Source organism: Limanda limanda, chromosome 16, assembly GCF_963576545.1.
Source record: "Limanda limanda chromosome 16, fLimLim1.1, whole genome shotgun sequence".
In the NCBI taxonomy this organism is placed as follows: domain Eukaryota; kingdom Metazoa; phylum Chordata; class Actinopteri; order Pleuronectiformes; family Pleuronectidae; genus Limanda; species Limanda limanda.
In genome coordinates, this window is record NC_083651.1 from 7,091,449 (window position 1) to 7,102,419 (window position 10,971).

General features: G+C 42.0%; 1 protein-coding gene across 2 annotated transcripts; it reads left to right on the forward strand.

Annotated features, from left to right (window-relative positions):
* Positions 1–952: 952 nt before the first annotated feature.
* On the forward strand, positions 953–9,738 carry asb1 (ankyrin repeat and SOCS box containing 1). 2 transcript variants are annotated; one of them, XM_061088340.1, is made up of 6 exons: positions 953–1,185; positions 1,861–1,999; positions 7,601–7,903; positions 8,342–8,470; positions 8,744–9,126; positions 9,458–9,738. In XM_061088340.1, exons 1-6 carry the CDS (start codon positions 1,080–1,082, stop codon positions 9,586–9,588), a joined length of 1,191 nt encoding a protein of 396 aa, XP_060944323.1. In that variant the 5' UTR covers positions 953–1,079; the 3' UTR covers positions 9,589–9,738. The 2 variants fall into 2 exon arrangements, with proteins under 2 accessions (XP_060944323.1, XP_060944324.1); XM_061088341.1 differs by lacking the exon at positions 8,342–8,470.
* Positions 9,739–10,971: the final 1,233 nt, after the last annotated feature.

Genomic DNA, 10,971 nt, shown 5'->3' on the forward strand with positions numbered 1-10,971 from the left:
ACATGGTTACACCACATTTTGCTGCTCCCCTGACTACATGCACACAGCTTAGCATAAGGCCCACACACACAAACATGGATATCCAGTATGTGCAGTGTGTGTTTGGAGCAGGGGCCCTTCGGATCCTTCACTTTGAGCTTTACAATCACAACAGAATCATGCAAAACGTCCTATTCTCAGCAGTAATTAGTGTCTGTGTTTATCCTTTTTGTGGTTCTAACGATCTGTTAAGGCTGGACGATGTGGCCAGAAATGATATCAAGATAAAAAATGTTCGTAACAGGTGATATAGATCATTAATGACACATTATTATTTAACTTTAAAGACTCATTTGTGCTCCTGAGTGAAGGTTGTGGTTTTACATTCTTATTTATGAGCAGAGAAGGAAAAAAACTTAGTAAACAGCTAAATATTTAACAAATCTGAAGTCAATTTACTGTGTTATACCTCCTCATTGTGCTCATGAATAATAATTATATAAATATACAGATTAAAACCCATTGAAATTATATTATGATAAATATTGATAGTGTTTTATTTCCCAGCCCTGCGACCCATATCCTCTAACTGTGTTATTACTACACAACTAAAATAAAATATTCTATGAAGGACTAGTACAGAGGAGACTGAGCTAATGTTTGGGATTTATTATTATTATTGTTATCAGTAGTAGTGGTAGAATTACTGTACAAGTTTGAACTAATGTTGTAATGTTGGCTGTTTTATTTTTTAAATGACTTTCCTTTAATCAACAAAATAAAGTACACAACAAGACTCATATGGATATACAATCATATGGTTCTAATAAACACGTTACCACACATTCACACAAACAGGTTCTCTTCAGTGTCTCCTCTTTAACTACGTGCAGCTGAACGTAGACCGGAAGTGACTGCAGCGTAAGTGCGTAGCAGATGACGTCATGCACTCGGTCCCCTCTGTTTATTTATATTTGAGGCTTCGTCAACACAGAGGACGGACACGTGGGTTCCGGACACATCGGGACACATCGGGACCAGGACCAGGACCAGGAGTCAAGACCAGGACCGGGACCGGGACCAGGACCAGGACCAGGACAATGGCGGAGTCCGGTCCAGAGGCACCGGCGGACGGTACCAACCCCCCCAGTACCAACCCCCCCCCGCTCATCACAGTGTCTGGTCTTCCCAGTGCAACCAGTGCAGGTACCACAGAGGACATGTGTGTGTGTGTGTGTGTGTGTGTGTGTGTGTGTGTATGTATGTGAGTGTGTGTGTGTGTGTGTGTGGTGTCCAGGTAATACTCATGTTGTGAGGACCGTATCACATTACGGGGACTTGTCTTCCTTCATGGGGACAAAAAGTAAGTCCCCATAATGTAAATCATTGGAATTTAAGGGAGACATATATTAGGGTTAGGTAAGTAGTTACCATGGTTACGGGTAGAGTAAGTCTCCTGGAAATCAAGTGAAGTGGATGTGATGTCATGGAGACACGTGTTTGTGTGTGTGTTTGTGTGTGTTTGTGTAATGAGGTGTGGTCCTATAGATCCAGTAAACATCTAAACTTCCAGCAGTGTAATACGGTTACCTTGGTTACCGTACCATTTCCCCCATCAATTACACTGTTATGATTGATTGATCTAACAAGACGAGCTGTGTGTGGGCTTATTTTGAAACCCAGTCATAGGAACACATGTAAAATAGTAATTGTAACATTAAAAACACAATATCTGTGCATATTGAAGTATCTGTTTGTAAGCATCTAATGGAACACATCAATTATTTAGCCTGCATCCACTTCTGTGTGCATGATATATGATTATTGTGTTATTCTGATCAGGCGTTGTGATTCTGATGCCTGGTTGTGTGTCCTCATCAGGCCGGAACCTGAAGGCGTGGCTTCAGGAGCAGATCTGTGACAAACCTGTGGAGCCGGACGACATGCGGCTGCACAACGCCGCCTACGTGGGAGATCTGGACACGCTGAGGAACCTGCTGCAGGAGGACGACTTCAGGCGGTGAGGCCGGGTTGTGCGTATACGAAGGAGGACACACACACACACACACATCTGCTGTGTTTGTCCCTCGGGGGGGGGGGGGGGGGTTCTGTGTGCGTGTGACTCCAGCAGAAGTCGTAGCTCCTCGTCCAGGGCGCTCAGTGGTTTGTGGTTTCAGCGCCGTGTGGCTTTCTGTTTGCTGAGTGACGGCTGGAGTGGACACACACACGCTGAGGAGTGTGTCCTTACACACCCACACCACAACAGTCTTAATATACTGTACGTGCATAACCAGTGGTGGGAAGTAACGAAGTAGAAATACTTTGTTACTGTACTTAAGTAGATTTTTCACGTATCTGTACTTTACTTGAGTTTTTATTTTCTTGACGACTTTTTACTTTTACTCGTTACATTTGAACAAAAATATGTGTACTTTCTACTTCTTACATTCTCAAACTGGCTCGTTACTTGAGCAGCGGAGGTTGACGCAGCTCTCTCTCTCTCTCTCTCATCTAGGGTTCAAAATTTGTAAAATTATACATTACATACATTATTAGGGCCCGAGCACAGACATCAAAGGTGTCTGGTGAGACCCTATTGAAATTGTAAGGATTATTATTATTATTATTATTATTATTATTATTATTATTATTATTCAGGCAAATGAATTGGCTTTTTGAGGGCTTTAACATGCTCAACTTCTTACCAAAATTTGCAGAAAGTTAGAAAGTGGTGAAAATTTACGTATTCTGAAGGAATTTTCAATGGGCGTCGCAAAATGGCTCAACGGTGCCCCCCGAGACAGCCCGAGACCCCCGGAAGGTGTTCCCATTGACCTATCTTCACAAAAATCGATATACAGGTGTATCATGACCAGACAAACAAAAAAGTCTCTGGGTGCAATTGGAAAAACACAACAGGAAGCCTGCTATATTGCATTTAGTGGCCATTTTGGCCATATTCCACATTTTTTCTTTGATACACTTGTACCAGGGTTTTCATCGGATCAACTTCAAATTGAGATGAGTGTCATCACGACAAGATGGAGATAAAAACTGACTGACGGATTTTTTTTTAATCACACAGTGTGACCGTGGCGTGGCGTCAAAGTTTGATTACACGCCATTAAAACATGATGTTCTGTAACGCGGACATACATGGACCATGAATCCTTTGATTTCAGTCTTCCTAGATCAAAGGAAACTTTATGTCTTGCAAAGGTTACGTCTCTCTCTCTCAGAACTGGTTATTTTTGTTTTTTTCAGACAAAAAGCATGCAACGCTTCAAAATGGATGTGCTCGGGCCCACCCAGTGCTGCTTTGCAGCCCTAAAAATGTTATATTTTCATATATTTTAGTTGTATATATATTTGTATTTATTATTATTATTATTATTATTATTATTCAGGCAAATGAAATGGCTTTTTGAGGGCTTTAACATGCTCAACTTCTTACCAAAATTTGCAGAAAGTTAGAAAGTGGTGAAAATTTACATATTCTGAAGGAATTTTCAATGGGCGTCGCAAAATGGCTCAACGGTGCCCCCCGAGACCCCCAGAAGGTGTTCCCATTGACCTATCTTCACAAAAATCGATATACAGGTGTATCATGACCAGACAAACAAAAAAGTCTCTTGGTGCAATTGGAAAAACACAACAGGAAGCCTGCTATTTTGCATTTAGTGGCCATTTTGGCCATATTCCACATTTTTTCTTTGATACACTTGTACCAGGGTTTTCATCGGATCAACTTCAAATTGAGATGAGTGTCATCACAACAAGATGGAGATAAAAACTGACTGACAGATTTTTTTTTAATCACACGGTGTGACCGTGGCGTGGTGTCAAAGTTTGATTACACGCCATTAAAACACGATGTTCTGTAACGCGGACATACATGGACCATGAATCCTTTGATTTCAGTCTTCCTAGATCAAAGGAAACTTTATGTCTTGCAAAGGTTACGTCTCTCTCTCTCTCAGAACTGGTTATTTTTGTTTTTTCAGACAAAAAGCATGCAACGCTTCAAAATGGATGTGCTCGGGCCCACCCAGTGCTGCTTTGCAGCCCTAAAATTTTTATTATTATTATTATTATTATTATTCAGGCAAATGAATTGGCTTTTTGAGGGCTTTAACATGCTCAATTTCTTATTATTATTATTATTATTATTCAGGCAAATGAATTGGCTTTTTGAGGGCTTTAACATGCTCAACTTCTTACCAAAATTTGCAGAAAGTTAGAAAGTGGTGAAAATTTACATATTCTGAAGGAATTTTCAATGGGCGTCGCAAAATGGCTCAACGGTGCCCCCCGAGACAGCCCGAGACCCCCGGAAGGTGTTCCCATTGACCTATCTTCACAAAAATCGATATACAGGTGTATCATGACCAGACAAACAAAAAAGTCTCTGGGTGCAATTGGAAAAACACAACAGGAAGCCTGCTATTTTGCATTTAGTGGCCATTTTGGCCATATTCCACATTTTTTCTTTGATACACTTGTACTTATTATTATTATTATTATTCAGGCAAATGAATTGGCTTTTTGAGGGCTTTAACATGCTCAACTTCTTACCAAAATTTGCAGAAAGTTAGAAAGTGGTGAAAATTTACATATTCTGAAGGAATTTTCAATGGGCGTCGCAAAATGGCTCAACGGTGCCCCCCGAGACAGCCCGAGACCCCCGGAAGGTGTTCCCATTGACCTATCTTCACAAAAATCGATATACAGGTGTATCATGACCAGACAAACAAAAAAGTCTCTTGGTGCAATTGGAAAAACACAACAGGAAGCCTGCTATTTTGCATTTAGTGGCCATTTTGGCCATATTCCACATTTTTTCTTTGATACACTTGTACCAGGGTTTTCATCGGATCAACTTCAAATTGAGATGAGTGTCATCACGACAAGATGGAGATAAAAACTGACTGACAGATTTTTTTTTAATCACACGGTGTGACCGTGGCGTGGTGTCAAAGTTTGATTACACGCCATTAAAACACGATGTTCTGTAACGCGGACATACATGGACCATGAATCCTTTGATTTCAGTCTTCCTAGATCAAAGGAAACTTTATGTCTTGCAAAGGTTACGTCTCTCTCTCTCTCAGAACTGGTTATTTTTGTTTTTTCAGACAAAAAGCATGCAACGCTTCAAAATGGATGTGCTCGGGCCCACCCAGTGCTGCTTTGCAGCCCTAAAATTTTTATTATTATTATTATTATTATTATTATTATTATTATTATTATTATTCAGGCAAATGAATTGGCTTTTTGAGGGCTTTAACATGCTCAACTTCTTACCAAAATTTGCAGAAAGTTAGAAAGTGGTGAAAATTTACGTATTCTGAAGGAATTTTCAATGGGCGTCGCAAAATGACTCAACGGTGCCCCCCGAGACAGCCCGAGACCCCCGGAAGGTGTTCCCATTGACCTATCTTCACAAAAATCGATATACAGGTGTATCATGACCAGACAAACAAAAAAGTCTCTTGGTGCAATTGGAAAAACACAACAGGAAGCCTGCTATTTTGCATTTAGTGGCCATTTTGGCCATATTCCACATTTTTTCTTTGATACACTTGTACCAGGGTTTTCATCGGATCAACTTCAAATTGAGATGAGTGTCATCACAACAAGATGGAGATAAAAACTGACTGACAGATTTTTTTTTAATCACACGGTGTGACCGTGGCGTGGTGTCAAAGTTTGATTACACGCCATTAAAACACGATGTTCTGTAACGCGGACAAACATGGACCATGAATCCTTTGATTTCAGTCTTCCTAGATCAAAGGAAACTTTATTTTTTGTTTTTTCATTATTATTATTATTCAGGCAAATGAATTGGCTTTTTGAGGGCTTTAACATGCTCAACTTCTTACCAAAATTTGCAGAAAGTTAGAAAGTGGTGAAAATTTACGTATTCTGAAGGAATTTTCAATGGGCGTCGCAAAATGGCTCAACGGTGCCCCCCGAGACAGCCCGAGACCCCCGGAAGGTGTTCCCATTGACCGATCTTCACAAAAATCAATACACAGGTGTATTTATTATTATTATTCAGGCAAATGAATTGGCTTTTTGAGGGCTTTAATTATTATTATTATTATTATTCAGGCAAATGAATTGGCTTTTTGAGGGCTTTAATTGTATATTGAATTCATTCAGAAAAATACATTATCTCCATTAGGTCTTTACATGAGTTTTTAATATAATATACCATACCGTTTACAGAGTCAGATTCTATATTATTCATATTGTTGTTATAATTTTCAGTCCGTTGAGATAAATCTTGAGGAGAAACATTTTGGATTGTTTTGTGTCTGTTTAGGACTACTATAAAAAGCACTTTGTACTTTTACTTTTGATACTTAAGTACATTTCAACACCAGATACTTTTGATACTTAAGTTCTTTAAATATGAGCTACTTTAAGACTTTTACTCAAGTCATTTTCTGACGGGTGACTTTTACTTTTACCGAAGTCACTTTCAGGTAAGATATCTGTACTTTTACTCAAGTATGGCTTTCAAGTACTTTATACACCACTGTGCATAACACAAGCCACATGTTGGGTGCTGCTGGCTTCATCACTTTGTTCCTCACTGCTTTTAGACTGCGGCCACAGCAGACACACAAACATGAGACACTGGAACCTGCAGAGTCAGAGCCCGGATCAGCTCGGTGCCACAAACACACCTTGCAGTGGTCGACCCACTTTTAACCCTCATCCACACACAGTGGTTGTGTGCAGCAATCATACTTGCTTTCTATCTCCACACACAGCAAACCCATTATTACTGGTTTGGACCAAAGTTCATGTCTCTTACACAAGGTTTAGCTGGTTTTACTTCAGTGGGTTTTCCCTGAACCGCCTATCTCATGTTGACCAAAGTTCTTGAAAGCCATTTATTCTATCACGCAATTTTGGCAAATAAACAATTCTGTTTTTAAAGCGAATTTCTCACTCAGTGGTAAATTATAAAGTGATATAAAGGGACATTGAAATCAACACAGAGACTGAAATTAAAATAAATCAATTCAAAATCAGGAAGCACAGTTTAAAACTGTTTCCAAAAGAGATTAAATCAAGAGTAGATTAAAAGAGGTTAAGAGATTAAAAGAGGTACAAGGCAGAAATGGGATTAATCTGTATAAGGAATCATTTGAAGGAGACAAATAATACAAGTAAAATAAAAATAGAATAAAATACAATGATCATCTTGTAAAATAGCTCAGTCGAATGCAAAAACTTTTTCAATCTGAATTTAAAAGCTGCAACCATCCTGAATCCATCAGGTAGCTGGTTCCAGTGCCGGTGACTCAAAGCTGCTTCTCTATGTTTAGACCAAACTCCAGTGATCTCAAAGGTCTCACAGGGTTATAGTGCAGTTATGCACTGAGCATATATGTTGTGTATTTGTGGCAGCTCCATGAAAAGATTTGAAAGTCAGCAGTCAAACTTAAAACTTTGAAATCAACCCTGTGGCAGCCAGTGTAGGAATCTAAGAACAGATTTTGGAATTGTTTTCTTTGTGTGGTTTTAAATGTGTAACTGTGACAACTCTAATTTGTTGGATCTAGTTCTGCAGCTAATAACCGCTCCCGTGTGTCCCTGCCAGGCGCATCAATGAGAAGTCGGTGTGGTGCTGCGGCTGCGTGCCCTGCACTCCTCTGCGGATCGCAGCCACAGCAGGACACGCCCCCTGCGTGGCCTACCTGCTCGCCCAGGGAGCCCACGTGGACCTGGTGGACGTCAAAGGCCAAACGGCGCTCTACGTAGGCGTGGTCAACGGCCACCTGGAGTGCGTCCGGATCCTCCTGGAGGCCGGAGCGGATCCCAACGGCAGCCGGCACCACCGCAGCACCCCCCTGTACCACGCCGCCCGGGTGGGACGGCTGGACATCCTGCAGGAGCTCATCCGGTGAGGACTGGGGAATTAATCTAAAACAGAACATATAGATGTTATTTTCTTCCCTCAAAGAAACAGGTTGATTGAGAAGAGTTCACAGATAATACTGGTAAATGAAATATAATTTATCTCAGTGAGTCTTGTGTTATCTTGTGTCTGACTCATTAAATACCGGTGACAGGGAGGAGTGGTTCTCTCCTCTCATTCTCTGGAGGTTACCTTTCACACATGGAAAATGCAACAGGAGATTCTCATTTTAACAACAACAACACAGAAATCTCCAGAGCACTCAGGTGAGGGGGGGGTGCAGCAGCAGGCACATGAAAAGTGTTATTTCCACTTATTTGGAATCTAAGATTAAGATTAAGATACATTTTTATTTATCCCAAATACAGGCACACTCATGCAAGGAGGGAAATTTAACCTCTGCTTTTAACCCATCTGGTGCAGGACACACAGAGCAGTGAGCAGCCGTGTACGGTGCCTGGGGAGCAGATGTTGGGGGAGTAAGGTGCCTTGCTCAGGGGCACTAGACAGGGTAGGGAGAATCCTCTTGGATTTTTGGACAGATCAATCCAGGTTCGTCTTTTTGTTGTTTCTCCGTGGAGTCGAACCAGAGACGAACCAGAGACCTTTTCTGCCCATAGTCCAAGTTTCTGCCACTAGTCCACCGCCTCTAGATGCATTCCTCAATATCTAATTTCTTGGCTCAAACTGGATCCACATATTTATAGTAAAACACCCTCTCTCAGGTGTTATGTCAAGGTTGTTTCTTCTCTATCAACCTTTATATTTTCCATGAGGTTTAAAATCAAGTTGTTAAACCATATCCATGCTTCTCCCTCTGTCCAGGTTCAATGCTGATGTGGACATGGACCACCAGCTGGGCCCCCGGCTCCTCCTAAGCGCCCGGACCCTCAACACCTTGGTGGTGTGCCCCCTCTACATCAGCGCCGCCTACCACCACCTGCACTGCTTCCAGCTGCTGCTCCAGGCCGGCGCGCAGCCCGACTTCAACTACAACGGGCCGGTCTGCCACGAGGCGCTGACCCGCGGCCTGGCCTCCTGCCTGCTGGACGCCGTGCTGCGGCACAGCTGCGAGCCGGCGTTCATCCACCTGCTGCTGGACCACGGGGCCGACCCGGCGCTGGTGCCCTGGGACGAGTCCGCGCTGGAGGCTCCGAACCGGAGGAAGCTGGATCCTGAGGCGCTCGGGATCTTCCTGGAGGCGAAGAGTGAGTAAAGAAATGTGTGGGGGGGGAGGGAATTGTTCAAGGAAGAGGTTTCAAGGAGGAGGTTTATCAGATTGTGATGCAGCAGAAATTGCACCAATCTTTATTATTTTTATGATCTTAAATGGATTTTCAATTGTCAGAACAAAACAGGGAAAATGTAATTTATTGTTGTGATCAAGAGGAACTTACATTAGTAACAACATGACTGACAGGAAAATCTACAAACATCTTCACACTGAGATAACTACATGATAATATGAAAGAAGAAATACCCTGTGCATCACAGTGCAGCTGCTAAGTAGCTCCGCCCCTTTGCCTCCTCTCTCGTCAGGACGCCCTCGCCGGTTGACCCACTTGTGTCGGATCAGGATCCGGAGAGCGATGGGCAAGAGTCGCCTCACCCACATACCTGCGTTACCTCTGCCAGGGCCCATCCAGAACTTCCTGCTTCACAGATACTGACCCCCCCGCTGCTTCTCGTCTTCTACATCCAACACGATGCAAGAAAAACTTCAGTCAATCTCAACGACAAGACACACGGCTGTGAAACTCCTCTTCCTGATCCTGTGATAATTTTATGAAATGTTTCGTAACTTATCGACGAAGCCTCTCTGTGTGCTGTATCGTGTAAAATGTGTGCGTATCCTAAATGTTTACCAGGGAAATGTCACGGCCGTGCTTTAGTGTGTTTCAGCTCATTTACCACAGAGAGAATGTCATTTGTTCTGCTGTTAAATCCTCCTGTGTAACAGATATCCAGTTAAGAGGCAGAGGAACAAGGATCCAGCTCATTTATCTGCAGTAAATGCAGAATTTAAACCTTTTACTGAGTCTCAGCCCGAGTGCAGCCCATCAATTTACTGCACATCCGTAGCCGGCGTTATCATTTAGCTTCTTTTGATGCATTAACCACATGGATGGGTTGACAACGTAAGGCCTGGAGCGTGCAAACTTCTAACTGTATAAACTGTGTTTACATTAAGTGCAGGGGGGGTGGTGATGGGGTATTTTTAGTTTTTGCCGTATGCCTTAAGCTTGAGTTTTGGAACATTGACTTCAAGATTGAACAAGCCAGAACTACCAATGATAAACCAGAGAAATAATGTATATGTACTTAAGGTATAAACCCATTTATAAACCTTAAATGAGCTGTTTGAGGTTCTGGATCCCGACCAAAACTAAAGAAGCAAGTTTACAGTCTGGGTCTGAATGTTAATGTGCGTGTTACCATCAAAAGCTTTCTAGACAACTAGTGTTAAATCAATTTTCAGGAAACTCCCTCTGTAGAAGCTCACAATCTGTTTGAAAAGTGAAATGTATTTCTAATGAAGAGAATAGGTTTGTATTAATGGAAAGGACGTTGCCCTTCATCTGTTCTTTTTGGTCCATCCATTTTGCTTTGTATAGCCCGTCTTTGTTTCCATATGAAACATTCTCTCCTGTGTGTTAATTGTTTAAAACCATGTGTGGTGGGCTAATGCGCTTACGGAGAATCACTTTCCGTGCTTCCTGTTATATTGGCCATATCCTGAAATCCACATGAGCTCCTTCTCTACTCACAACCCGTTCATGGATCTGCTGTAGTCCATAATATCCCTATAAATGTCCTGGAGAGACTCTGTAGTTTAGGTTCGGTAGAGAAAAGATCCTCTCCATCAATATCAGGTCATTAAGAACTGAACCATAACATATAAGCCCGGATGTGACCTGGTCAGAGTCATATGACGCCGCTTCAACTTGTCCTTCTCACATGAGGGTCCCTCTGGAACACTGTCCGAGTGTCCGGATGTATGCTGCATCATTATTTACCACTTTTAAATGATGCTAGAATGTCTTGTTAGAACA

Coding starts and splice junctions, on each gene's coding strand:
- asb1 (XM_061088340.1), top strand. CDS start 1,080: ATGGCGGAGTCCGGTCCAGAGGCACCGGCGGACGGTACCAACCCCCCC. Junction 1,186..1,860: donor TCCCAGTGCAACCAGTGCAG/GTACCACAGAGG, acceptor TGTCCTCATCAG/GCCGGAACCTGAAGGCGTGG. Junction 2,000..7,600: donor CAGGAGGACGACTTCAGGCG/GTGAGGCCGGGT, acceptor TGTCCCTGCCAG/GCGCATCAATGAGAAGTCGG.